The sequence below is a fragment of the Hylobates moloch genome, unplaced genomic scaffold (assembly GCF_009828535.3).
Source record: "Hylobates moloch isolate HMO894 unplaced genomic scaffold, HMol_V3 SCAFFOLD_5, whole genome shotgun sequence".
Classification (NCBI taxonomy): domain Eukaryota; kingdom Metazoa; phylum Chordata; class Mammalia; order Primates; family Hylobatidae; genus Hylobates; species Hylobates moloch.
In genome coordinates, this window is record NW_026652280.1 from 89,336,400 (window position 1) to 89,363,962 (window position 27,563).

The 27,563-nt window shown below is 54.2% G+C and overlaps 1 protein-coding gene and 1 pseudogene across 4 annotated transcripts in view; both read left to right on the forward strand.

The window, feature by feature from the left end:
* CTTN (cortactin) overlaps positions 1 to 25,983 on the forward strand; it is a 38,233-nt gene extending 12,250 nt beyond the window's left edge. Inside the window, exons 6-19 of one of the 4 annotated variants that reach the window (XM_058439053.1) lie at positions 3,877 to 3,987; positions 5,009 to 5,063; positions 6,287 to 6,397; positions 8,985 to 9,095; positions 9,639 to 9,749; positions 12,194 to 12,249; positions 14,596 to 14,665; positions 18,311 to 18,459; positions 20,371 to 20,460; positions 22,445 to 22,622; positions 22,991 to 23,062; positions 24,430 to 24,523; positions 24,870 to 25,148; positions 25,684 to 25,983. In XM_058439053.1, the coding sequence (XP_058295036.1) occupies positions 3,877 to 3,987; positions 5,009 to 5,063; positions 6,287 to 6,397; positions 8,985 to 9,095; positions 9,639 to 9,749; positions 12,194 to 12,249; positions 14,596 to 14,665; positions 18,311 to 18,459; positions 20,371 to 20,460; positions 22,445 to 22,622; positions 22,991 to 23,062; positions 24,430 to 24,523; positions 24,870 to 25,148; positions 25,684 to 25,810 (1,614 nt within the window). In that variant the 3' untranslated portion in view covers positions 25,811 to 25,983. Of the gene's footprint in view, positions 1 to 3,876; positions 3,988 to 5,008; positions 5,064 to 6,286; positions 6,398 to 8,984; positions 9,096 to 9,638; positions 9,750 to 10,714; positions 10,826 to 12,193; positions 12,250 to 14,595; positions 14,666 to 18,310; positions 18,460 to 20,370; positions 20,461 to 22,444; positions 22,623 to 22,990; positions 23,063 to 24,429 lie in introns of all 4 variants that reach the window. The other 3 variants (XM_032153755.2, XM_032153757.2, XM_032153758.2) reach the window with 3 other exon arrangements.
* On the forward strand, positions 6,406 to 8,975 carry LOC131383503 (uncharacterized; annotated as a pseudogene).
* Positions 25,984 to 27,563: the final 1,580 nt, after the last annotated feature.

Consider the following 27,563-nt stretch of genomic DNA (forward strand, 5'->3'; position numbering starts at 1 on the left):
AAGCTTGTTCTGACCTGACAGATACTTGCCTTTACTCTGTGGAAAGAAGTGTGTCAGCCAGTGTCGGATTCCAGCCGGTAATTCCATACCCCTCTCCCACCTCATGCACCAGCCGGATGAACATTTGAGCTGGGCACGGGATGATGTTGCCGTGTCACAGTGAGCTGCATCTTGCTCTGTCCCCCTCAGAGTAGATGATGCGGTGGGCCAGCAGGGCACCCCAAACCACGACCATAAATAGCCTGGGGGAGGAGTGGGGTGAGGGGCCATCTGCAGGAAAGAGACATGGATGTTGCTGTGTCACTACCACAGAGATGCCCTGACACCAAGAAGAGCAATGTGTGCAGAATCATCATCTTTGGAGTCTAAAAAAGTCTAGTAGCTTTTAGGAATGTAAACAGGCAGATGGACCCCTGTGTTCAGTGCAGTGAGTGAAGCATGTGCACACGGACAGACGGAATCCATGTGTTCAGTGCAGTGAGCGAAGCATGTGCACACAGACAGACGGACCCCTGTGTTCAGTGCAGTGAGCAAAGCAAGCAGGTAGAAGCCTTTCCCACCGCAGACTGAGGCAAGCCCTGTGCTTAGGGGGCTTGTGGGGAGTTAGCGCAGAGAGACATTTATTCTAAAAATGGGGCTCCCTGCTCTGGGTTGGGAAAATTACATATTGGGGAAAAGAAAGGCAACGTGTCAGGAGAGCCTGGTAGGGAAGCTGCTGTGGCTTCTCTGCTGCTGCTCGGGCTGCACCTTTTTTCAGTGCGAATCTCGCTCACCCTGGAACCTGCAGCTCAGGCCTTCCCAAGTGCCAGGAGCTCCCAGGAAGAGCCCTCACTTCCCTCTCTCCTGTGCGGTCTCTATGACAGCCTCTGCTTCCCTCATCAGCTGTCCTTGCCTCATCCTGCTGTCCTTTGCAGGGAGACTCCCCTCTGGGCTGGGCTTTTCAAAGGTCGGGACTTGTCGTCCTCACCTTGTGCCTGGCCCAGCGCCACGTGCCCCACCCCGTTAGGCCAATGCTCTCATGGAACCAAGGAGGCTTGTGGAGCCTTGCTCTTACCTCTCAGCCAGCAAGTTGGAAAACTGTCCTAGCAGGGCGTGTCCAGCAAGGGGTGCTGCTGCTGCTCAGTCCCAGCCGGCATCGGGGCCAGGTTAGCGCTCAGCTCAGGTCAGCACCATGGGACAGATACGTTGTCAAAAATAACTCAGGGCCAGGTACAGGACTCGCACCTGTAATCCCAGCATTTTGGGAGGCCAAGGCAGGAGGATCTGATGAGCCCAGGAGTTTGAGACCAGCCTGGGCAACATAGCGAGACCCCGTCTCTACAAAAACATAATTAACTGAGCATGGTGTTACACACCTGTAGTCCCAGCAGCTTGGGAGGCTAAGCTGGGAGGATGACTTGAACCTGGGAGGTGGAGATGGCAGTGTCCTGTGATCGCACCGTTACAGTCCAGCCTGGGTGACAGAGAGAGACCCTGTCTCAGAAAATAAATAGATTAAACTCAGATTCCAAACCGAAGGGGTGGTAGCTCACGCCTGTAATCCCAGCACTTTGGGAGGCCGAGACAGGTGGATCACAAGGTCAGGAGATCGAGACCATCCTGGCTAACACCGTGAAACCCCGTCTCTACTAAAAATACAAAAAATTAGCCGGGCATGGTGGCAAGTGCCTGTAGTCCCAGCTACTCGAGAGGCTGAGGCAGGAGAATGGCATGAACCCGGGAGGCGGAGCTTGCAGTGAGCCGAGATCTCCCTACTGCACTCCAGCCTGGGCAATAGAGCGAGACTCCGTCTCACAGGAAAAAAAAAAAAAAAAAAAAGTTATTTGTAACTTGCCCACTCCAGAAACTAAAAAAAAATTAAAAATTGAAATCTCTGCATTAAGACTTGAGGAATATGTGCTAGAGACTTCCAGAACAAAAAGAACACATTGAGGACAAGCAGATGCGAGAGGAGCCCAGATGGGCTGTCAGGATTCTGTTTACACTGGGGCCTAAGCATGCTGCACCTTTCCCTTGGGGCCAGCAGTGGCTGCATCCATCACGCGGGGCAGGCTTCCTTCTTGCTCCCTTGTCTCCTTGCATTCCGTAGCCCTGAGTCTACACATTCAGTCTTCAAGATACCATCTCCCCAGTATGACTGTTTAATAACAGATGCTATTTTGTCAGTGTAAAATCAAAGGCAATTTTGGAGATGAATCCCTTTCAATCAAAAAGCTGGAAACTTTACCTAGTTGTCATTCTGAGCGTGTCTTTAGATCAGTTTTCCTGTAACTTCCTTCTGATGAAAACTCATGCTGGAGAATCCCTTTGGCACGTCTGCCTCTGCCACTCCTTCATCTCTGTTTTCTGGATGAGACCCCGGAGGACACGGATGGGCAGTCTGCCACAGAGGGTTTGGAGGTGACGGCTCATGTGGATGGAGAGTCAGCTGCCAACCTCAGAACAAATGTGGGAAGAAGAGGGCGCAGCACAGGCCCGAGACTTAGGGCAAAACCTGCTTTTTCAATAGGGGAAATAGTGGATGCTCTCTGAGTTGTCTGCTGTGTCAGCACCGGTGTGGGATGCTGCTTGGGTTAGCGTGAGCGGCTCCACATACTAGAGGGAGTGAGAAGAGGGGTCCCAATGTGCCATGGGCTTTCTCCATGCCCTCTGCTGGACCATGTGCCCGCACTGTCCGTGAAGGAACCATTGATCCGGCTCTGCTGTGAGGAGGGAGCCCCAGAACCCTGGGGCCTTGGTGTCAGGGCTGGAGCAGGGCCAGCGCTTTGAGGTAGGAGATCTTTTCCGCTTTGTGGACCAGAGGGTCTCTCATCGGAACTGCCAAACGGAGTTGCTGAATCACAGAGGCATCTGTGGACAGCACACCTGTGAATGGCTATGGCTATGTCCCAGAGGCATTATTTACAGAAGAGCTGGGTGCCGGGTCTGGAAAGCCCAGGGGAACCTTGGGCTTTACCTGCTGGCTTTGGCGAACAGAAGGTCCCCAAACCTGTGTGCGCTGATGGGGCAACATTAATGATGCTGAAATGAGCTGGCGTGGGGTCTGGCACCTGGCTCCTGCCTGAACGGGATGCTGCTCAGTGGAAATCGAATGTGAGCCTGTGTTTTGCAGACTATTTTTGTTTATAGTCTATTAGAACAAAATAGTTTGCTCGCAGACTATTTTTTGTGCTGATTCTTTGGTCATGTGATTCACAGAGGTCCCACTTTAGTAGATGCCAGCAGCCTCCACACCAGTGGGTCTCACAGATCCTGCCACAGGCTGCCGGCTCTGTGTCCCTTCTTCATGCCCAGTCATGTCAGAAATCCCCACTGGTGGCCGTGACCTGTGTCCAGGTTTCGTGTGCAGCTTCCAGGAGCCCAAGGGCTGGGGTGGGCCATGAAAGCCTGCACCAAGGGCCGGGCGCGGTGGCTCACGCCTGTAATCCCAGCACTTTGAGAGGCCGAGGCGGGCGGATCACGAGGTCAGCAGATCGAGACCATCCTGGCTAACACGGTGAAACCCCGTCTCTACTAAAAATACAAAAAATTAGCCGGGTGCGGTGGTGGGTGCCTGTAGTCCCAGCTACTCAGGAGGCTGAGGCAGGAGAGTGGCATGAACCCGGGAGGCGGAGCTTGCAGTGAGCCTAGATGCACCACTGCACTCCAGCCTGGGCGACAGAGCGAGACTCCGTCTCAAAAAAAAAAAAAAGCCTGCACCAAGGACCTTGGCCACCCAGGAGTTGTGTCGCCCTCCTTGGCTCCCCAGATGGGTGTGTTAATGTAAGGTTTCCCTGCACTGACCAGGAGGTGGCCTCCCTCAGCCCTGCTCTGGGAGGAAGTGAAGTGCCGCAGTGTCGTCGGTGTCTAATGCTTTGTGTTTGAACCCTGTTCCAGTCAGCTGTCGGCCACGAATATCAGTCGAAACTTTCCAAGCACTGCTCGCAGGTGGACTCGGTCCGTGGCTTTGGAGGCAAGTTTGGTGTCCAGATGGACAGAGTTGATCAGGTGAGTGATGTGGCACTGGGGCTGGGGCCGGTTGGGGCAAGGGGGGCATTCCCCGTAGATCTCAGCCCTTTTGGGCCACTTGTAGCAGGCAGGTGCCCTCCAGCTCTGGGGGACTGCAGAGAGGGGCATCTGCCTCCCAGGATGCTCTGAGAGCCTGGGCCCACGGGAGAGGAAGCAGGATGTGGCAGGCTTGCTGTAGCAGTCCCTGCGGTCACTCTTCACTATGTGCCCCAGTACTGGACGGCCCTGTATCTGTCCAAATGTGCCAGCAGGGACTATTTCCACGCGTGTTTCTCACATGTGTGTTACTGTGACAGAGTGACATCAGAGCCTGTACCGGGGGGCAGGATGCGCTTGTTGTGTCCAGGACTCAGGCTTTGCATCCAGGTGTTTTTGCAGTCATCCTAGGCCCGAGCCTCTTTGATTCTCTTCGGCTCAGGGCTTTTGGCTCTTTTGTTTAATAGAGGAGCGATCGGGAGCCTGGAGGGAGCAGGGAGCTGATGCCGGTGGCAGATTGTGGCTTTGTGACATATTAGCCACAGTTCCGAATTTATGTGTCTGTGAAATGAGGGGGATGATCATACCTATCTCATGGGTGTGTGCTCAGATCCCCATCGCAGTGCCTGGCTGGTGAGAGTGCACCCCTGGTGGCCATTGCTATTCTCGTTATTAATATTAATGTTCTCAGCATGACTTATTTGAGAAGCGAGTTTTTGTAAAGCCCGTGGAATAAATCAGCTGAGCATGCCCTGCTGCTGCGTGCTGGGGAGGGTGCAGGTCGCCATGGATACAGCTTGGCCCGCGCCGCCAACTGGGCCTTGCAGAACGTTTGCTGGCCTGTCCATTTAGGATGCCAGAGCTCTTGCGTCACTGCCACCCACACCTGGCTTAGGAACCCAGAGGTCACAGCATCATGTGTTTCATATTTTTTAAAATTTCATGTCATGAATTCAGAGAGATTGTCTCAGGGACATTGGAAAGTATTTCTCCCTACTTTTTCATGTGTTTTTGGTCGTCACAGTCTGCCGTAGGCTTTGAATACCAGGGGAAGACTGAGAAGCACGCCTCCCAGAAAGGTAAGATGCAAAAGGCGCAGAAAGAGCCGCTCTCCAGGGGCCCTGATGGGGAGAGTCACAGCCACATGAAGCCGTTTCCCGAGCGGTGGCTGTTGCCACAAGGAGGACTCTGCCCTCCTCTTCATGTTTCCGGATCATCTGGATGCCACATGATGGATGCATTCCCCGTTACACAGCCCCCTCGGAGCCCTGACATCTGCTGTCATTGTGGGGCTTCTCCCAATTGTAGCAGAAGCCGCCTTCCCTTCATCTGGGCAGCGCTCCTCCTGGAAAAGAGAGCTCGCAGATTGATCGGCAGAAAGCTACCTTCCCCCTCTAAGGCTAGAAACCAGAGTTGTTAAATTCTTGTTTTCATTATACACTTACGGTCTTAGCTGCTGGTGATTAATCTTGATTACATCATGCAGTCTCTTTTTTGAAAGACCAAAGCATATCGCCACCTTAAAGTCTTCAGTTTATTTTTTGCAAGCTTATTTAGTTCTTCCTCTTTTGTGTCATTGCATCATCCGGGGAATAAGCTCTCAGTCCTTACGCAGTCTCGGTGCAGTCTAGGTGGAGGTAGCTGTGGTGTGGGCAGGCGGAGGATCAGGGTCTTGTCTCCTGTGTTCAGCTGCATGGCTTTCTTCATATGAGGCTTTCTCTTTCCATTTTTTTCATTTTGTTTTGTTTCTTTGTTTGTTTGTTTGTTTTGAGACAGAGTGTCGCTCTGTTGCCCAGGCTGGAGTGCAGTGGCACGATCTCGGCTCACTGCAACCTGCGCCTCCTGGGTTCAAACGATTCTCCTGCCTCAGCCTCCCAAGTAGCTGGGATTACAGGTGTGTGCCACTACCCCTGGCTAATTTTTCTTCTTTTTAGTAAAGATGGGGTTTTGCCACGTTGGCCAGGCTGGTCTCAAACTCCTGGCCTCAAGTGATCTGCCCACCTCAGCCTCCAAAGTGCTGGTTCTTTGTATGAAGCTTTCCAGCTTTTTCCTGAGCAGTTGATTTTCAAAGTGGGCATGCAGTGTCATTTCTGACCATACAAAGGAACTGCCCTGTAACAGCTGACAGGGCCCGGAACCCCAGCATGCACCTGTTGTGAGCAGTGGGTGGCTTGTACATTTTAAAATGTGCGCTTGATCTGTTTGTGAGTTGTAACCCCTACACACTTTTGCTTAGTTTAACAAAAGGAACAGTTTAGTTTGTCCTCAGGCCCACGTGCTAATTGCTGCCCTGTCTCTTCAGACTACTCCAGTGGTTTTGGTGGCAAGTATGGCGTGCAGGCTGACCGAGTAGACAAGAGCGCGGTGGGCTTCGACTACCAGGGCAAGACGGAGAAGCACGAGTCACAGAGAGGTGGGGCAGACCCCATGGTCTGTAATCACGCGTTTGCTGCAGAAACACCCACGAGGGCGTTTTCTCTCCGCACACATGAATGTTGTAGATTTTTTAACTTAAGATGTTTGGTGTTCTTTTCATACCAGTGTATGTGGGCTTTTCCTAATTCGAATGGCTGCACAGTTCCCCATCGTGTGAGGATTCCATAGTCCATGTAACCATTCCTTTTTTGAATGTGGAATTTAGGTTATTTATTTATTTTTGGTAGAGACGAGGTCTTGCCATGTTGCCCGGACTGGTCTTGAACTCCTTGGTCTCAAGCAATCCTCCCCCACCTTGGTTTCCTTAAGTGCTGGGATTACAGGTGTGACCTGTAAATTTTTTTTTTTTTTCTTTTAGACGGAGTCTCGCTCTGTTGCCCAGGCTGGAGTGTAGTGGCGTGATCTCTGCTCACTGCAACCTCCACCTCCCTGGTTCAAGCAGTTCTTGTGCCTCAGCCTCCCGGGTAGCCAGGATTACAGGCACACGCCACCACACCCAGCTAATTTTTGTATTTTTAGTAGAAACAGAGCTCTGCCATGTTGCCCAGGCTGGTCTTGAATTCCTGACCTCAGGTGATCAGCCTGCCTTGGCCTCCCAAAGTGCTGGGATTACAGGTGTGAGCCACTGTGCCCAGCTACAAATTGACTGCAGGGAACATTCTTGTACCTGTGTTTTGTTCACAAGTGATTATTCAAAGGAATCAACTCCTAGACATGGAACTGCTGGGTCAAAGGCTATTGAATGTAAAATTTCCATAGATACTGCCAAGTTGTCTTTGGAGGCTGTGCTGAGTTCTTCCTTCCCCACTGCATAGCCTGTACACCATCACTCAGAGCATTTCCCAGGGCTGCAGAGGCTGTGGCCTGCCCATTTCCTTGCGCCTGTTGTTTGGCCTGCACATTTAAATTTTTGAAAATATTTGCCAACATTTGAAAACTGAGAGCTTGACTATTTAAAAACTCAGGAAAAAAAAAAAGTACCCTAAACCAAGAAACTCCACTGGAAGATCCGACCATGCTGGCTTGGCATTTCCCTGAGGAAAGTGCCGGTGGCCTGAAGGGCAGCTTGGTTTGTAGTTTGTCGCGGCCTGGCCTGGTCTTCCTGCTGGTCAGGCCCTGCCTACTGCACAGAGCTGCTTGCCTCTGCTCTCTGCCTCTTTCCTGGGAACAAGTGTCCGTTCCTCCTCTTCCCGACACCACAGTTGTGAGCAGCGCATGCTCCGTGAAGCCGCATGAGTGTGTGACTCCAAGGAGCCTGGGAGCATGGGCCGAGCACCTGGGCAGATGCAAGGCTCCTTGGATGCCTCAGGCCTTCTCTCCCAGGCTTTTATCCTCTGCTTTGTGCTTTTAATGGGTCCATGAGAGAGTCATGTTTTGGTATCACAGTGACATGCTAAATGGCTTCATCCTGAGTAGAAGTGAAGTTTCTGGAGGATGCTGTGTCTGTCCTGTTTCCTGGCATCCCCCTGCGTGCTTCAGTTTGTGAAGACTGGCCTTTGAAAGCCTTGCCCTTCTGCTGCCTCCTGAGCTTAGAGCCTTATCATAAACTCTTATCTCCTGCTAGCTTCTGGATGCAATGGATGATGTTACAGGAATTCATCTGCTGTACTTTATTTCTTTTTCTTTTTTTTGAGACGGAGTCTCTGTCACCAGGCTGGAGTGCAGTGGTGCGATCTCGGCTCAGTGCAACCTCCACCTTCCGAGTTCAAGCAATTCTCCTGCTTCAGCCTCCTGAGTAGCTGGGATTACAGGCGCGCGCCACCACCGCCAGCTAATTTTTGTATTTTTAGTAGAGGCGGGGTTTCACCATGTTGCCCAGGATGGTCTCGATCTCTTGACCTCATGATCCGCCCACCTTGGCCTCACAAAGTGCTGGGATTACAGGTGTGAGCCACTGTGTCCAGCCTCTGCTGTACTTTAAAAAAAAATTTTTTTTCTTTTTTTTTGAGACGGAGTTTCACTCTTGTTGCTCAGTCTGGAGTGCAGTGGTGCAATCTCTGCTCACTGCAACCTCCACTCCTGGGTTCCAGTGATTCTTCTGCCTCAGCCTCCTGAGTAGCTGGGATTACAGATGTGGGCCACCATGCCCAGCTAGTTCTGTATTTTTAGTAGAGATGGGGTTTCATAATGTTGGTCAGGCTGGTCTTAAACCCCTGACCTCAGATGATCTGCCCGCCTCAGCCTCCCAAAGTGCTGTGATTACAGGCTTGAGCCCCCTCCCCCAGCCCGTTTTTTTAATTTTTAAAAGATTAGTTAATGATTTAACTTAGAGATGGGGTATTGCTATGTTGCTCAGGCTGGACTCAGCCTCCTGGGCTCAAGTGATCCTCCCTTCTCAGCCTCCTGAGTAGCTGGGCTGCAGGCACACACCCCACCTCTGGTTACCACTCTTTATGTTTCTGTTATTACACATAGATAGCACCTTTAAATACTGTCTGTATTACTCAGTGGTCCTACAGTGGACCTGAAAGATTTTTGCGTTTTTTTAATCAAATGATAAAATACTTGCATGTTCACTGATTTCATTGCTCCTTTTAAAGTAGTCATTTTTCGTTTGTTTTTAGATTACTCCAAAGGTTTTGGCGGCAAATACGGTATTGACAAGGACAAAGTGGATAAGAGCGCCGTCGGCTTTGAGTATCAAGGCAAAACGGAGAAGCACGAGTCCCAGAAAGGTGTCTTCCATTTTATCTTACCCTCCAGCCAGCAGCTAGTAATGTGACAGGTGGTAGCCACACCGGAAAAGGAAAAGCAAAGCATTATTGATAGCCCTTAACGTAGATGTCTCTTTTTCATTAAATACCCAACTTGAAAACGGCACATCCAGAAACACAGCTGCTAAATAAGAACTCGCAGCTTGAGTGTTTTGGCGCTCCAGCTCCAGCGGCGTTGCTTACTGTGGTGGCCGCACCCCGCACGTCTGTGTTGCCCATGTGAGCCTGTGCTACCTCGTGGTGCGGGTGGAAGCCGCATGCGTGGGAGCTTCCGTGGGGTCCTGTCTGGCTTAGTCACGATGCTGAGGTCATAGACTAGGTTATTTCCTGCCACTCTCCAAGGAGGGCCTCTTCATGGACGTTATCTAAAGTATTACCAAAGATCCGGAAGGGAGGGGTAGATTGAGTGAATCCTATGTGTTTAACTGTATTGAAAACATACTTTCTACCTGTGACCCGCACTACCTGTTAATGATGGGTTCTGGCCTTTCATTGTGCATGTAGACTATGTGAAAGGGTTTGGAGGAAAATTTGGTGTGCAGACAGACAGACAAGACAAATGTGCCCTTGGCTGGGATCACCAGGAGAAATTGCAGCTGCATGAATCCCAAAAAGGTACATTCGCTCTGCCTGTACGCGAGGTGGTTTTGGAAGTTTGTTTTTGTTCCTTGCGGGGTCAGTTGGTATGTGTTGTGTCCGCGTGTGCCTGCTGCACGTTGTTTTGTCTTCACTGTTTGTTGTCCTGCGTGCCCCCCCAATCCCCCAGTTCCAAAAACCCTCCAGCTAGTGTAGTCACGACCCCTCCCAGCTGACACGGGAGTGGTGCCCCAGAGAGCTGGGTTTACCGGGAAGTGGGTTGCATGGGCCAAGCCTGCAGCAGGGGGCTGGGTTTACCCGGGAGTGGGAACATGGGTCAGGCCTGCAGCAGGGGGCTGGGTTTACCTGGGAGTGGGGACATGGGCCAGGCCTGCAGCACTCCTGGGATGCCGCTTGTTTTCTGCCTTCAGTAGGTGCAGGAGCAGCAGTGCTCCTCGTCCAGGCTTCTTGTCTATAAACTGGGCCACGGTTTTTGGCAGGAGGTACTTTTGAACCGAAAGTGTTTTCTTGTTGGAACGGGTGCCCCTTCCCTGGGAAAAGGAGCCTGAGGGGGCTGAAACCCTTTCAGTGTGACCCAGCCCTGAGAGAAGCAGGAGCGGGGCTAATGGGGCTGCAGCGCCCTCCGCATCTGCAGGGTCTCTCCTCCCGTGTACACAGATACACGCACTCGTCTGCAGTGTGGGTAGGACCCTAGGAATGAACTGCACAGCCGGGAGTGCCTTTACTGAATTATTTGAAGTACAGTTCTTAGGCTGTTTCCAGATCTTCGCTGAGTGTTCAGATTTTAAGTTCATTCTTTAACGTTGACCTTTGGAGGCACCCTCTGGCGCTGAGCCTGGGAGTAGGGTCTCAAAGGCCCTAAGCTCAGGAGAGCTCTTGCTTTCTGGAAACTGTGTTTGAGTTTTGCGCATGCTCATGCAATTCTAACCCAACTGTGTTTCCTTTCTTGGTTGTTTTCCCCACTGTTGCTTGTGGATTTTCAGATTATAAGACTGGTTTTGGAGGCAAATTCGGTGTTCAGTCGGAGAGGCAGGACTCCGCTGCTGTGGGGTTTGATTACAAGGAGAAGCTGGCCAAGCACGAGTCCCAGAAAGGCACAGTTGCCACCAGCCTCCTACCCCTCCCCCCCACCCTCCTGTGCAGCCACTTCTAGCACAGACTTCAGGGCTCACCATCAGCACCTGCAACACAGTCCTCCTGCATCACCAGTTGTCAGCTGTCAGGCTGTTCGGCACTTTAAACCCATTTCTATTAGAGCGACACTGATTTTGAGTGGTTCCCTTCTCTTCCCCCCTTCACTTTCTTCCCTGTGAACTTGTAATCTGTGTATGGCAGGATGCGCCAGTTAGTGTGTGGGTGCCATCCTTCTAACCCGGTGACCCATCCAGTCTCTGGACTGGGGCATCTCCGGTCTCCAGCAGCATTCTGCCCGAGGCTGTTCTGCTGTTAATGGTGACTGCTGTGAGCCATTGAGTCAGGCCTTCCAGATGAGGAGAGAAGTGTTTGGTTCAACCAAACCACTGGCCATTTGACCAGGGGCTTCGTAGCAGCAAGGGCCAGGAGACAGGCGTGTTTTGTGTGGTTTCTGTGTTTCATTTGTGGTGGTGTTTTTGGCCGGGGTTGGGAAGTTTTTTGTTTGTTCTGTTTGATGACACCATATGTGTGTAACATCTCCACACAGAGCCACACAGTATGTACGTGAAGCCAGCTCTGCATCCTTCCTTAGAGCAGTTATGTTATTACCTTCAAAATTTGGACTTGGTTATTAGAACCTGAACACATAATTGGAAAAACAGTAATTCCCTAACCTTGCAGGGCAGACTCTAGGCTTTCCACCTGCAGCGTTAGAAACACACAGCAGTGTTCAGGCGTGGGCAGGTAGACACACCTGGGGTGGTCCCGCAGACTGCATGGAGATGGCAGTGGCTCTCCGTGGCATCACTGCTGCATGACGGTGTGACTTTCATGTGGATCTGTGTTGCTGCAACAGAAGTATTTGGCTGGTAGAATTTCCACATGGATTTTTTTTTTCTCTTAAAAAGCAAGAGAACAAACTGCGATTGAGCCTCTTTTTAGCGCTCAGTAGAGCAGGCGCACAGGAAGCAGATGAGAATAAGCCCGTGCTGGTGCGGAAGACTGTGCTATTGAAGTGGCGCGTTGCAAAGGCCTGTCCGTGCCCTCTTTCCTTGCTTAGCTCCTGCCTGCTGCCCGCCGCCCCTCCTGCCCCTCAGGGAATGCTGAAGCCTGCCCCTGGCCTGTGCTCTGCTTCTCACTGCCTGGGTCTCACGACCATGGGTGGAAGCAAAACTTGCCTTGCAAGTGAAGCCTCGCTTGGCCATTCTCGTTTCTTCCCGCTGTGGTGCACCTTCTTGGGCTGTTTCTGGATCTGTCTGCATGTACCCACGGCCACCCCCACGCTCGCCTCCACCTCAGAGTAAGTGTTGTGTTTTGCCACGTTTCAGACTACTCCAAAGGATTCGGCGGGAAGTATGGGGTGCAGAAGGATCGGATGGATAAGGTAAATATTCCAGCCCCGGAGCTTAGTGTGTTCTGCCTGCAGGGGCTCTTGGTGGGCGTGGCTCACAGTGCTGGCCGACATCTACGCGCTGGGGTGGGGCACAAGTGATTTCCGTCATGGTGGTGGTGGTGGCAGTGGCTGACTCGGACAGTCTTGTGCTCCTCATGGCCGTGCTGTGGGATAGACGCTGGCACCGGCCCACCTCCTAGTTGGGGGCCCCAGGCCAGGCAGGCTCAGCACCTGGCTGCGGCACAGCAGTGGATAGCTGGGCTGCCACAGGAACCCAGATGTTTAACATGAGAGGTGAGAGCCTCGAGGGCTCATGTCCATTTGAACTTAAATTCTTAACAGTAAATCAGATTGGAACCTGAGTGTGTTAGACTGCATGTGGGGCTACCCCGCTAGCAGCCAGCGCTACCTGTGTGGTGATGAGCCATGTCTCCCGTCTTCAGCCTCACAGAGACGCGGGCTCCACACTGCCTGCTCCTGTGCGTGGCCTGTGGTCAGGGGTGGCAGGGTCAGTCCTTGCCTCGCAGCTGACCACACACAGCACCATCCAGGGACTCTGGGGGCATGGGCAGGCAGAGCAGGTGTTCGGGCTGGGCTCCCCAGGGAGCAGTAGCCTGGGCTCATTTCTGAGGGCAGGCGGGAGTTCACCAGGAGAGAAGGCTTAGGAGACCATGGAGGGGCGAGGTGTGGGCCTGGGTGGGACAGGAGTCACAGCAGCTTCTTGAGCCTAGCTGCAGAGGGAGGGCGGGGAGTGGGGATAGAGCAGGCCCTGGAGAGCCCCATACACCACAGAATGTTCTGCACGTCGTTAGGTGACATGCGTGGCCCCAGAAAGGTTAGCAGGCAAGGGACACTGCGGGGGGGTCTACTTTGAGAAGCCCCTGGCCTCAGCGTGGAGTCTGGGTTGTGGGGGATGGCCTGGGCAGGGGGGTGTGGTCCTGAGAAGAGCTGGAGGGGCTCAGGTGGTAGAGAAGCAGGGCATGGTGTTTGGCGCCAAGGGACACAGGGGAGGGAGCTGTCGGGTGGATGTGGGGTAGACGTGGGGCCAAATGTGGAGCCGAAGAACTGGGAGGAGCAGATGTGGGTGTCAGCGAGAGAGAGCTGGGGTAGGGCCAGGGCCGGGCCCAGGCGGCATGCAGAGTGGGGAGGGGAGTAGGCACGCGGTCAGAGGACACGGGGCAGGGGGACCCAGCGAGGTAGCAGGGGCCTTGCAAGGCGCTGGGATGGACGGAGGGAAGGAGCTCCCCTGTGGGTGAGTCAGAGGTTGTGGCTTTGAGGCCAGAACCTGAGGGACTGCCTGTGCTGTGGGTGTCTGTGGTCAGCATTGCTGGTGTTGGCGGTGACCGCTGAGCTTGTGGGCACGTGGGGAGGCAGTGTGGGGGTGCAGCCTTGGGTGTCATTGTCTTTCATTCAGGAGGGGGTGGAGCTTCTCTCTCGGTTTGCTGTGTGATGGAGGAGTCCAAGGCTTAGAGAGGGTGATGTAACTGCCCGGGTCCCCGTACATTATGGGGATGGGGCTACAACCCAGGCTGGGAGGTGAGGTTGTCCCCTGAGGGTGAGGTGATGTCTGCAGAAGGCCCAGTGGGTGACAGGACCCAGTAAAAGGCTGATGGCCTTGCCTTTGAACAGGTGCAAGCGGCTCAAGGGACATGGAGTAGACGCTGGAGCTGACTGACAGGAGGAGGGAGTAGGGTCCGAGGAAGGACAGGCGGGCCAGGAAGGGGGCAAGCAGGAGGTGCTGGGCAGAAAGGGGCCATGGTGTGGGGGCTCTGGTGGCTTCTGAGCCTCAGGTGTTCTCATCAGAGGTAGTGAAACCCACAGTGAAACTGGGGACGGCCACTGGTCTCCACGAGCCCTGACAGTCTCCACCTGAGTCAGCACATAAGAGTCATCGCCGTCACTTGGTCAGACCATAGTTGAGTCCCCTGCAATGCAGAAAGGTGTGATTGCACCACTGGGTAGTGTGGAGGACGGGCCACCGGAGGCTCGCATGTGTCCCCAGCGTCTTCTGCTTCCTGTAAATGCTCACACCTCTGGGTGGCGAGGGAGAGTGGGGAAGGCTTGAGGCTGATCCCATAATTGGTTTATGATAGAGCAGATGGAGATACATGCATTTCTTATGCTAATGCTGACTCACGATTGCCTGCAAATGTGGTTGGTAATAGTTTTCATGCCTCAGTTAGTTTGCAAAACCGAGAGGTCATGAAGAGTGCTCTGGGTTCTGTGACTGGGCCTTTGGGAAGATCTGGGGAAGGCATTTGCATCTGGTAGGAGCCACCACAGGGCATGGAGAAAAGAGAAAAGTGCTTTCCTGACGTCCACTTCCTGTCTCCGCAGAATGCATCAACCTTTGAGGATGTCACGCAGGTGTCCTCTGCCTATCAGAAGACAGTACCTGTCGAAGCTGGTGAGTCCCGGCTGATACCAGGAGCACCGTGTGGTTTCCCAGGAAAACACTGAGGGGAAAGACAGTTGTGAAACAGAGCCAGGAGCAGACGCACCACTAGTTGAAAGCGTGGTTGTTGCTGCGTATTTTTGGGAAAGAAAATGATCATTTTGATGAAGTTCCTGTTTCTCCTGCAGAGGTTTAGATTCACCTTTCAGACGCAGCATGGTGCAGCTGTTTCAGTGCGGCCCATTTCGAGGGGCCCTTCCCAGAGCAAAGAGGGGTTAAGTGCACATTCACAAGGGCCCCCACACTGGCAGTGACCAGCTTCTGGGAGCAGCTGGGGCCTGCCCAGCTCCCTGCCCAGCTCGGTCGCAGCTGTGACAGGAGGAAGACGTCATGACGTCGATGTGCAGGCGACAGCAGACATTCTCTCTGCTGCTCGTTCTTGGGCCCTTGACCAGGGAGCTCGAAACCTGTCCTTTTCTGTGCTGGACACACAATGGAGTCAGAAGTGGGCCCTGCCCCGGAGAGTCAGTTAGTTGGGGGAAATATTATACGTGAAAGCAAGTGCTAAATTTAACACAGGATGCAGAGAGCCACCACTGACTTCCTACAGGGGCCATGGATCCACAGTTCTCAGAGTTTGAGGGCCCAGGACGCTTTGACACTTTGACTACTAGTGAGAACCCCCAAGATGTTGATGTATTTGATGACACTGACTATATTAGAAATTAGAGGAATGTGGCCTGGCACGGTGGCTCACACCTGTAATCCCAGTACTTTGGGAGGCTGAGGCGGGCAGATCACAAGTTCAGGAGATCAAGAAAGACCATCCTGGCTAACACGATGAAACCCCGTCTCTACTAAAAATACAAAAACAAAATTAGCCGGGCATGGTGGCAGGCACCTGTAATCCCAGCAACTCGGGAGGCTGAGGTGGGAGAATGGCGTGAACCTGGGAGGCGGAGCTTGCAGTGAGCTGAGTTTGTGCCACTGCACTCCAGCCTGGACGACAGAGCGAGACTCCGTCTCAAAAAAAAAAAAAGAGAGGAATGTTTTATTTATTTATTTATTTTGAGACCAGGTCTTGCTGTGTCATCCAGGCAGGACTGCTGCCTCAGTCTCCTGGGCTCAAGCAGTCCTCTTGCCTCAGCCTCTGGAGTAGCTGGAACTATAAGCGCATGCCACCATGCCCAGTTAAATTTATTTATTTATTTATTTTTTGAGACGGAGTCTCGCTTTGTCGCCCAAGCTGTAGTGCAGTGGCATGAACTCGGCTCACTGCAAGCTCTGCCTCCCGTCCCAGGTTCACGCCATTCTCCTGCCTCAGCCTCCCGAGTAGCTGGGACTACAGGTGCCTGCCACCATGCCCGGCTAATTTGTTTGTTGTTGTTATTTTTTAGTAGAGACGGGGTTTCACCGTGTTAGCCAGGATGGTCTCGATCTCCTGACCTCATGATCCACCCACCTCGGCCTCCCAAAATGCTGGGATTACAGGCATGAGCCACCGCGCCCAGCCAAATTTTTTTATTTTTAGTAGAGATGAGGTCTCACTATGTTGCCCAGGCTGGTCTTGAATTCCTGAGCTCAAGTGATCCACCTGCCTCGGCCTCTCAAAGTGCTGGGATAACAGGCATGAGTGACCACACCCATTGGAAAGTTATTAATTGGTTCACTTAAAAAGAATAAACCTAGGCCAGGCACGGTGGCTCACACCTGTAGTCTCAGCACTCTGGGAGGCTGAGGCGGGTGGATCACCTGAGGTCAGGAGTTTGAGACCAGCCTGGCCAACATGGTGAAACCCTGTCTCTACTAAAGATACAAAAAGTAGCTGGGCATGGTGGCCCATGCCTGTAATCCCAGCTACTCAGAAGACTAAGGTACGAGAATTGCTTGAACCTGGAGGCAGAGGTCGCAGTGAGCCTTGATTGCGCCACTGCACTCCAGCCTGGGCGACAAGAGCTAAACTCCATCTCAAAAAATAAAAATAATACAACTGGCCATGGACAGTGGTTCATTCCTATAATCCCAGCACTCAGTGAGAAGACCGGCATTGTTTTGTTTTGTAAATCTGTTTAATAGGAGACGGCTGCACTCTCACATCTGCCTCTGCAGTCTGTTGATGTTACGTTGTTTAGGAAGAACGTGTGGAATCCCCTAGGTAGGCGATTGGGAAAGGGAGGAGTGTTTGTAACCTTGAGGGCAGCGTGGGTGTCCTTCTGCGATACCACCCAAGCGTGCCAGGCGGTGGTGGTCCTGCAGGCCGGCTCCTCTGGCCCTGTGAGGGACTCGCTACCCAGTGTGCTTGGGCAGTACTGTGTGTTGGTCGTTTGGAAAATGCTGGGTCTCTGAGTTATGCTCGTCTTCCAGTTGCCGACACTTCTCATTATTACACAGTACCCAAAAAATCACATTTGCTATCATCGTCAATTTCATCTGCAGAGGCTAAGTAGAAATCGTCATGTTCACGTGGCAGCCTCACATTTTTCAAAATCCTGTCTTCTACTTGAAAGCTGGAATTCTCCTGTTGGCAACAAATACTACAGTAATTTTTCTTGACACAATAGGCTTAGTTCATTCACTTGGGAGAAAACTGCTGCCAGATACCCAGCTTTGCATAACCATAGTTGGTCTGTCAGTTGTTATTTCAGGGAAAAATGCTATTCCATGAAAAAACAGTCAACTTGCAGCTCTCATGGTTCCATTCATGTTCCTTGAGACAGAGGCAGCCACCGCCACAGTCCCGGACACAGCAGGGAAGGCTCATGTGTCTTCCCACTTTTTTTTTTTGAGACAGAGTCTCGCTCTGTCGCGAGGCTGGAGTGCAGTGGCGCGATCTTGGCTCACTGCAACCCCTGCCTCCCAGGTTCAAGCGTTTCTCCTGCCTCAGCCTCCCGAGTAGCTGGGATTACAGGCGCCTGCCACCATGCTCAGCTAATTTTTGTATTTTTAGTAGAGACAGGGTTTCACCATGTTGGCCAGGATGGTCTCCATCTCTTGACCTTGTGATCCGCCCACCTTAGCCTCCCAAAGTGCTGGGATTACAGGCGTGAGCCACCGCGCCCGGCCATGTTCCCCACTTTTGACTTAAATTTTTATCATTATTTTTTCTTAATAGACATGGGGTCTCACTGTCTTTACCTGGCTGGTTTCAAACTCCTGATCTCAGACAGTCTTCCTGTCTCAACCTTCCAAAGTGCTGGGATTACAGGCATGAGCCACTGCCCTCTTTTCCATTTTTGTCACACAGAATATAAAAAAATGTGTACTCTGGTTGAGATTTACTATACTCAGTATACGTCAATTACAGTATACATCAGTACCTTAACTTCTTTATCAAGGACAGATGTCTTTAAGGGAAATTGGCTGTTTTTATTTAAAAAGGTGAGTGTGGTGGTGAAGATGCCGTCTTGTTTAGAGATCTTCCTGCTACCAAGCTTAGGGGGATCGCCAGTCCCACCAGGTATGCAGTGCCCTGCGGCAGGCGCCCAGTGTTGGCTCCGGACCAGTGGGCTGAGCTGGCAGCTGCAAGAACCTTTCCCTCCTCGGGGGTTAGGGGGATGACCAGTTCCTGGGGAGGTCACCCTGTGTGGGTGGGGCTGTTGTCCAGTAGTGGTGTTGTTGCTGTGCTCAAGCCACACGTCCTCCCTCCTTCCTCTATAGTGACCAGCAAAACAAGTAACATCAGAGCTAACTTTGAAAACCTCGCTAAGGAGAAAGAGCAGGAGGACAGGCGGAAGGCGGAGGCGGAGAGAGCCCAGCGGATGGCTAAGGAGCGGCAGGAACAGGAAGAGGCCAGGAGGAAGCTGGAGGTGAGCAGGGAAGAGCGGGCCGCAGCGCACCCTCCCTGGGACCTGTGCCGAGGGGATTGGGAGCTCTGGGGCCTGGGCGGGGCTTATTCTCTCCTGGCCAGGTTTTCCTTGGAAGGCATGTTTAACTCTCCTTTAAGGCTCTCCTTGTCACTTGCAGCCACACATAGGCTGAGTCTCTGGCCACAATGCTCCAGGCAGCCAGCTAGCGCCATCCTGGTCTTGCCGGTCCAGCCCCAGGACCCGCCAACCTGTCCTGCCCTCTGTCCCTGAGCTGACAGCAGAGTCCTGTCAGCTTCCTCCTCCATGGAGCTCCTGTCCAGATGTCAGCCTGAGTCTCTTCTCACCCCTCTCCCTCTAGAAGCCCCTCCTTTCCCAGGTGGAAGTTTGGGGTTTAGAGGGGACTCTGTGCAGAGACAGCCTGCTCTCGGGGCCTGCTTCTGCGTAGCCAGCCCAGCCCCACTCACCCAAGCCCCTGGGCTGTGGAGAAGCGCTCGCAGAGAAAGATGCCAAAAGCGCACCCCTGGCAGGGGTGGAGCACGAGCCTCTGTCTGGGTGCTTTGGGTCTAGCCTGGGTGGCTTGCCACTGACAAGGAATTTCCTTGTGCTCAGCTGGATCTGGGGGGTTGTGAATAGAGCCTGAGGCCTACAAATGTCTGTATGTGTGAAGTTACCAGGTGTGGCTCTGCAGCGGGGGCAGGCTCAGCCTGTCTGGAAGCCTGGGCTTCTCCTGCCCACCCGAGGCCCTGCCCCTGCCCCTGCAGGGCCACACAGGATGTGGTACTTTGGGTGTTTAACCTGTGGATGGCACCAGGTGATGTGGGAATTTACAACTGTCCTGTTGGGGTCAGGCAAGGCCATAGATGCTCGGAACTGTGCTAGGGCCTCAAGACCAGGGGTGGTTTTCTCTTCAACAAGACAAGACAGCACTACACTGTTCCCGTTAGAGTGAGGCCGCCTGCAGAGGGAGAGGGGGGAAGGGGTTTGGAGTGGACACCTGGGGTTCAGATCCTGCCTGGGCAGCTCCCTGGCCAGTGTGCCTGTGACTGCCACCTCACCCTCAGACTCAGCGTCTGGCACTGGAGCCCGCAGGCTGTCAGTGAGTTTCCCGTTGCTGCCGTAGTCACCACCACACACAGCACACAGCTAGTGTCTTACAGCTCTGGAGGTCAGAAGTCCTCAAAGATGTCAGCGGGGCTGTGTTCCTCCTGGTGGCCCCGCGGCCCTGTCTTCCCATCTCCAGCCTCTGCTTTTGTTGTCACCGCCCCTCCTCTGTCCCTCACACTCCTGCCTCCCTCCTCTGAGGACCTTGTGATTACATTGGGTCCACCCAGACAGTCCAGAGTTCTCCCCATCACAGAACCCTTAGTTTCATCACACACACAGTCCCTCCCTATGGGGTCTGGGGACTGCGATGTCAGCAGCTTTGAGGGGCTAGTATGCTATCCCAGTTCATCCTTTGGCCCCTAAAGCTTCATGTCCATCCCATGTGCAAACATACTCAGCCCATGTTAAGGTCTCCAAAGTCTCAACCCATTGCAGCATCAACTCAGACTCCCAAATCTGTGCCTAAACCATCTAATTGTGTGTGGGCGAGAATGAGCTGTGGCCCAGTCCCGGCACTGTCGCGTCACTGGCTGTGTGATCTCAGCCTTAGAGCACACCTGCCTCTCGAATCCTGCCTGGGTGCTGGTGGGATCTGAGGCTTGGTGCTCCAGCTCACCTGCCTCTCGGATCCTGCCTGGGTGCTGGTGGGATCTGAGGCTTGGTGCTCCAGCTCAGCCTTGGTGTGGGTGTTTTCTGCTCCTTCCCCCAGAGCGTGCCTAGAGCTTGCGCGCCATCTTCTGAAATGGCAGGCGTGACAGCGCAGAGTGTCATGGCAGCATTCTGATTGCTGTTTGTTTTCAATCACAGGAGCAAGCCAGAGCCAAAACGCAAACGCCCCCTGTGTCTCCCGCACCTCAGCCAACCGAGGAGAGGCTGCCCTCTAGCCCCGTCTATGAGGTTGGTGTCTTTGGTGTTTGAATGAGCATGACTTACTGCCAGAGCCCAGGTCCTCTTTGTGGAGCGGAGGAAGCCCTTGCAGGCAGGCAGTGCGGCGTGGGTGCAGAGGACATCGCTGCGTTCCACGCCCGGAGAGGGGTGGGCCAGGAGCACCTCGGGGGTGGGTGACATGCCTCGGTGCTGTCAGGGGATAGCTGTGCAGGCCCACGTGCCATCCTCTCACCCGTCCGCAGCCTGTTATAGTCTGGCCACTGTCACTGCAGTCCCTGCTGGGGTCACCTGCTGTCAGATAATCGGATGGGGGTGTCTTCACCCCACTTGCTCTCTGCTGTGCGGGACGCCGCCACACTCCCTAATGGCAATGCCGCCCTCCCTCATCACTGAGACCCCGCCTCCTGTGCAGTCTGCCTTCTGTGCCTGCCCCGTTCAGCTCTCCAGCCTTGCAGCCCCTCATGAGTGTGGCTGCAGACGTGCTGTCCGGCCCCTCTCTGTGCTGCTGACCCCCTCTCATGGGTCCCCCAGTGTTCCGTCCCCATCCCTGAGTTACAGAGCAACCTGCCGATGCCGCGCCCGTCGCTGACTGTGGGTCTCCTGCTCCCCACCAGCACCTCTGCACTAACCACACCCTCCACCTGTAACCACCTCTCCTGGCCCCAGCCCTTGCCACTTCTCCCTCCTGTGGCCATCATCCTGGTCTATGCATTCCTCTCCTCGCCCAGGAGCCAGTGCGTTACAGGGGGGCACACTCCAGACCATGGTAGTTCAGGAGTCCAGAGAGAGCCCTGGAGACAGGCAGGGTCTGGGGCCTGAGCCTCGCTGGCTGTGGCCTCGTCACCACCCAACTGTCCCTCCTTGGCTATGCTGCTGCCGCTGCTGCCTGCTGCCTTTACCCTGCCGGGCCCTGGGGGGATGTGGTAAGTGAGGCCTTGCTTGCAGCTCGTCAGGAACCGGCCTCCCCCTCTAGTCCCTCCCCTTGGCAGCCAGCGCAGTCTGCCTCAAGGAAGCTCCGACCCTGCCCCTCCCATGCAGTTCAGCCCTTGTGTGGTTCCCGGTGCCTGTGCTGAGGGTGGAGTCGCTCTCCCTGCCCAGTTACTCTCCCTGGCTAGCAGCTGTCCACCACCGGCTCTTCCCAGATCTTCCCAGATCTCCTGGGTGCGCAGTTCTGAGCTGTCGGCATTGCTTTCTCTCAGTCACTGCCGGTGACATCAGGTGGACCCTGGTCAGAAACATTGATGAAAGCCACTGTGGGTGATAAGCAGTTGAGAGTTTTCGCTGGGGCTCCAAATCGGCAGTGGTTGTAGATGAAGAGGTGGAGGTGCTCCACTGCGCACCTTGCAGTGGTTATAGATGAAGAGGTGGAGGTGCTCCACTGCGCACCTTGCAGTGGTTGTAGATGAAGAGGTGGAGGTGCTCCACTGCGCACCTTGCAGTGGTTATAGATGAAGAGGTGGAGGTGCTCCACTGCGCACCTTTGTAGCTGAATGGGATTCTTTGGCGATGCCCTGTCTGCAGGCTCGGCTGCTCTGGAGCCATGTGGTGAAGCTGCAGTCAGGCAGGGCCAGGGTCGAGCAGCACAGGGCAGGAGGGTGGCCGCTCGGCCCAAGGGTGCCTTGTGTGGCCTTGGAGATCAAGGCTTAAAAAAAGAAATCAGCCAAATTAACCCAACAAAGACAGGCTCTACCCCCAGGCAACAGTGTGGGCAGGGGCGTGTCTCCTAACCTGCCATGTGGGCGTGGTTATTGCAGGACTGCAGTGTCAGTGGTGAGGATCGGGTCATCATCCGGAAGGAAATGGCACGTGGGCACTCGCCACCATGGTGAACACACCGGCAGGCCTGGCCTTCCTATACCGCGTCTGTTTTCTCAGTCCTGGCTGGGACTGAGAATTAGATGGCCCGTGGGTTTCTGCTGGCTGTGGCGGTACAGCTACTGCTCTCTAGAAGCCAGCATGGGCCCCGTGCCATGTGCATGTGACCCTTCCCCAGGATGCGGCTTCCTTCAAGGCAGAGCTGAGCTACAGAGGCCCTGTGAGCGGGACGGAGCCGGAGCCCGTGTACAGCGTGGAGGCCGCTGACTACCGAGAGGTCGGCAGCCAGCAGGGCCTGGCCTATGCCACAGAGGCTGTCTACGAAAGCGCAGAGGCCCCGGGCCACTATCCCACAGGTACTGGGGCCCCACGCTGCAGCGCCCTGCCCAGGGCGGGGAGCTCCCGGGACATCCTCCTCGACCTCTGGCGTCGTTGCGAGGAGCGTGGGTTTCCCACTGACCCGCCTTTGCTTGCTTGCTACAGGATCTTCTTGTCCCTGGAAGGAAGTGCTCTAGACACATTTGGGGCATCAGCTCCTGTGCTGGGTCCCAGGAAGATCCTCGTTGTGCTGGGGATTGGTGGGCAGGGGCAGAGGAAGGGAGGGCTTCAAATGCCCTCCTGTGTCCTTGGGACAGAATCTTAGGAAGTGTCGTCTAAAACTTGAGAAGGCTGGGAACCTGTGTGGGACTTTGTATTGCTCAGCTCTGTCATGGCTTTCTTTTAGAGGACAGCACCTACGATGAGTACGAGAACGATCTGGGGATCACAGCCGTCGCCCTGTACGACTACCAGGCTGGTGAGCGGCCTGCAAAAGCGCTTGGAGGGGAGACCCGGGCAGCTGCGCCTGCCTCTGCTTGTTTCCTGAGAATTCACTTCTCCAGCATTGTTAGTTTTAGAAATAATTTATGTTGAGATAATTTCAGAGATATAGAAGAGTTGCAGGTATAGTGCCAAGAACTCCCATGTTCCCTACCCGGATTCCATCTCTGCACACACACTCACACACCCCCTGTTATCTTTAGTATTCTCTGAACCCTTGGAGAGCTGCAGGGGTGCTGCCACCCCCAAAGACTCCAGCGTGTTTCCCAAGATCAAAGATGCTGTCCCACAGGGACACCCCACCCTCCAGGTGAGGGGGCCACACAGATGCCTTGATGTTCGAGACCCCAATCCTGCCTGTCCTGCCCCGGCCGCCAGCTCTCGTGTGGCCTGTGCATTCCCCTGAGTTCCCTCTGCAGCCTTGGCAGTTTAAGAGCAGCCTCAGCTCCTGGGCTGGCCTCAGCCGCCCACCCCGTGTTCCCTCAGGGCCAGGCTGAGCTGTGCTCTGGTGGTGGTGAGGTTGTGGAGACCACGCGGTGGGGCTCTCTGCTGGGCCGCATGGCGTCCACTTGTCCCTCTGTCTCAGTCACCACCTGGTCTACAAAGTCACCACCACCCCTCTGCAGTTGACAAGCATCTTACGGGTGGCGTGGGATTCCCCTCAGAACCCCCGGCCGCTGCCTCTTGAGTGCTTTCTGTTTGCAACTTTCCGTCAGCGCGGAAGCTGGCGTTCTACCATAAGTGAGTGCTGGCCATCCCCGTTCAGTCCCTTTTGCACACGTGCATTTGTGTGCGTGTATCTGTGGTGTCTCGGCACCTGTGCGTGGATTCTCATCACCGTGGCCTTCGCCCTCCATTCCTATTTTAGCCGTCACCTCAGGCTTCTCTCTAGGTGTCCCCTGGCTGTCCCTCCACTGCGGCCTCCACAGCCCCATGACCTTGGGCACAGCCCATCTCCCCACCCCCTCCACAGACACATCTGCCAGGGAGAGAGGGGAAGGGAGGGAGAGAGGGGAAGGAAGGGAGGGAGAGAGGGGAAGGGAGGGAGGGAGGGCGGGGCTGGAGTTATGTGGTGGAAACCTGCTCCTGAGGAAGGGGTCTGGGTGGGGTTGGTGCTTTGTGTGAAGGGCTCTGTGCGTCTTTGTAGTCTCTCGGCTCATGTTCACAAATCCTGGCCCTGGTGGCATGGGAGAGGCAGCAGGAGCCTCTGCAGTGGCCGGCATCTCTGCAAGGGGGCATCTCTGAGCAGGCTGCCTGGGAGCTCACTCTGGGTTGCACTGTTTTTTTCTGGCAGACCAGGAAATGCTTGCACTTCAGCATCTTTCTCTGTGTTCTCTTCCCCAGCGGGCGATGATGAGATCTCATTTGACCCCGACGACATCATCACCAACATCGAGATGATTGATGACGGCTGGTGGCGTGGGGTGTGCAAGGGCCGGTATGGGCTCTTCCCAGCCAACTATGTGGAGCTGCGGCAGTAGGGCCCCCGCCCCCCGGGAGCTGCGCCCCGGATCCTCACACTACAGATCAGGCCTTCTTTGGTTCTTGGGTTTTGGGTTTGTTTTTTTTTGTTTTTTGTTTTTTGTTTTTTTGAAGGTGGGGAGGGGAATATACACATTGCTTTTATATTTAATACTTTTGCTGATGCTTCTGAAAATGTTTATGCCACAGAATTTGCTAATATATTGTAATCACATTCCTTAGGAGGACTTTGGTAATTGGTTTTATGCGATGGTTTTTTTTTTTTTTTTTTTTTTTGCCAAATTGACTGTCACACGCAGCAGCTTCAGGGAGCTCACATTCTCTTGTGTGTGTGTTGCCCATGTGCCCATCAAGTGCAGTCGGGACCTCCCAGGACAAGCACGAGGCCTCAGGTCGGCTCTGTGGCGGGTAGGCAGGAAGGACTGTCCCAGACGAGGGGCTTCCTCTAGAGTCTCACTGTTTGGGAGAAGAGGGGTGGGCCTGATAGAAGTTAACCCGGAGCTAAGTCACCCAGAGCACAGGAGCTGCCATGTCAGATGGGAAATCTGCCTGTGTCATACCGTGACAGCCCGCAGGATCAGGTGACTTCTAGCAGAGACCCTGGTTTTTTTCCTGTGCCCACTCCGGCTTATCCTTGTCTCTACCCATTTCCTGATGCCCAGGTTGCCGGGAGGGCTGCTGGGAGCCTCTCTTGCCCCCGCCAGGCAGTGTCACCGAGTCCTTGAAATCCTCCCCTGCCCCGCGGGTCTCTGGATTGGGACGCACAGTGCAGTTGAGTGCGTCGGGCTTGGCTTTTCACAAAGGCTGATGTCTTGACTGTCTCCCATAAGGGTCCCTGGGCCACCAAGCAGCCTGGGGCGGTGTGTGTGCCATGTCACAGCATGGCCTCTTGGCCTTGGGAAGGAAGGCAGTGCCTGTTCTGCTGTGAGCCGCCAGGAACCCTCCTCCCATCAGTGGGGGTGTAGTATTTTTGCCAAAATACCATGTTCAATTACAGTAGTTTGATGAGTTGAAGGCTAGAAGTGTGAAGTGCAGATAAGTGTGTGTTCCTCCCCAAGGTCCCCCCACAGCTCTGGGACACGGCCGTCCTGGCATTTGTGGCCACTCACTTTGTAGGAGACTCATCTCCTTCCTGAGGAGCCGGGAGGCTGGACCAGTCCCTTCGTGCAGTCAGGTGGGCGCTGTGTCTTTCCAGAAGCTCACGTGGAAATGTCTCGGGACTTGGGTCCCGGAGCACCCGTGAAGCGCGTGTTTTTGCTCCTGGGGTGCATTTCTCATCATCCTTGCTTTACCACAATGAGCAGTGAGGTCGGGTTTTATATGCAACCTATTGTATCTGAATTCCTGTAGCACACCTCATAGGTATGATTTTTTTAAATTAAAGAATTCAGAATAAACTTTTTTTGATCCACTTGCGTGATTTGCTTTGGTCTGTGGTCACTCTGTTCTGCAGTGGAAGCTGCGTCGATACTCTTGGCGTCCTGCGCCCTGGACCTGGGCTGGCGGAGGCTCTCCCGCCGAACTGTGCGTCTCGCACGTTCTGTTCTGGCTTTAGACAGAAGCACACGTTCCCTTTTCAGTGTTCCTTCAAAGGTGCTGCTTATGAACTGAAATGTGTTTACTCTCGCAGATCATTCAGTTTTTTGCACAAAGGTTCCAAGCAAAATAAAACACTCTTGTGCTGAAAAGTCATTTCTGAATTACCGTTCTCAAATCCTGAGGGAGATTTTGCTCCCAGTCTCGTCTTGCTCAGGGGCACCGGAAGTTAAAGGCTAAGGGGAACAGTGGCACTGAGGGAGCAGGTGTGCCCTTGGGAGCCGGGGGTGCTGGGGAGCTGGGTTCCGGCTCACACTTCCTGCCCATCAGGTGCTCCCAGGGAGCTTTCGGCTGTGCGACATGTCTGCTACCCCTTCCAGCCTGGGTGGTGACGGAGCACTGCCTCCTCTCTTGGGCTGTCCCACACCTGCCTCTGGCTTAGTAAACAGCACCTGTGCCAGCTCTGCCCACAGGAGCCTAACGTGAGAGTGCCCCTGCCCTCCTCCCATGACCGGGCTGCCGTGGGTTCTGCATCACAGGGTCGGAGCCCTAACGGCGAGCCCAGTCCCACACAGGGCCTGTCTGCCAGGTGAGATTGCAGCTACCTGCAGGGAGCTGGGTCCTGAAGAAATGAGGCACGAAGGCTTGTGAACCAGGGGAAAGTCCCAGCAGGGCTAGGGAGGTGGAGTCAGGGGGCTGGAGGACAGGGTGTGACAAAGGGAGGGGCTGTGTAGAAAGGGCCCCCGCTGGCCGACTGTCTGTCCAGTCTGGCTCTGCCGTGCCACCTGCGGATGAGCATGGCAGGGGCTCAACAGGAGCGGGACACATCTTGAGCGGGTCTGTGTTTCTGTTCTATTGGTGGCCAAACGTGGCCTGGCAGCTTGTGCACCTGGAGCCAACCACCTGAATCTTAGCTGCTTTCCTTTTAGATGTGGTTGGGGTTTTTTGTTCATGTTTTTTGAGAAAAGGTCTTGCTCTGTCGCCCAGGCTGGAGTGCAGTGGCGCGATCTCCGCTCCTGCAACCTGTGCACCCAGGGCTCAAGCAACTCTCCCACCTCAGCCTCCCAAGTAGCTGGGACTACAGGTGCACACCACTACACCTAGCTACTTTTTGTATTTTTACTAGGGATGTGGTTTCACCATGTTGCCCAGGCTGGTCTAGAACTTCTGACCTCAAGTGATCTACCTGCCTCGGCCCCCCAAAGTGCTGGGATTACAGGCATGAGCCACCGCGCCCAGCCTAGATGTGGTTGTTTTAATGTCAGCTCACCGTACCTTCTGTCTCAAAGTTGGATTCACTCCCCAGGTCCCCTCTGGCCTAAAGAACAGCGTAGGGGCATGCTTGCCCGGGAGCAGCTTGCTTCAGCCTGCTGGAGGAGGGAGGGAAGGACACAGACGTGCTTTTCTCTCTTCATGCCCAGACATGGAAAATGATTTTGTGGCACATGGGGAGCCATCGG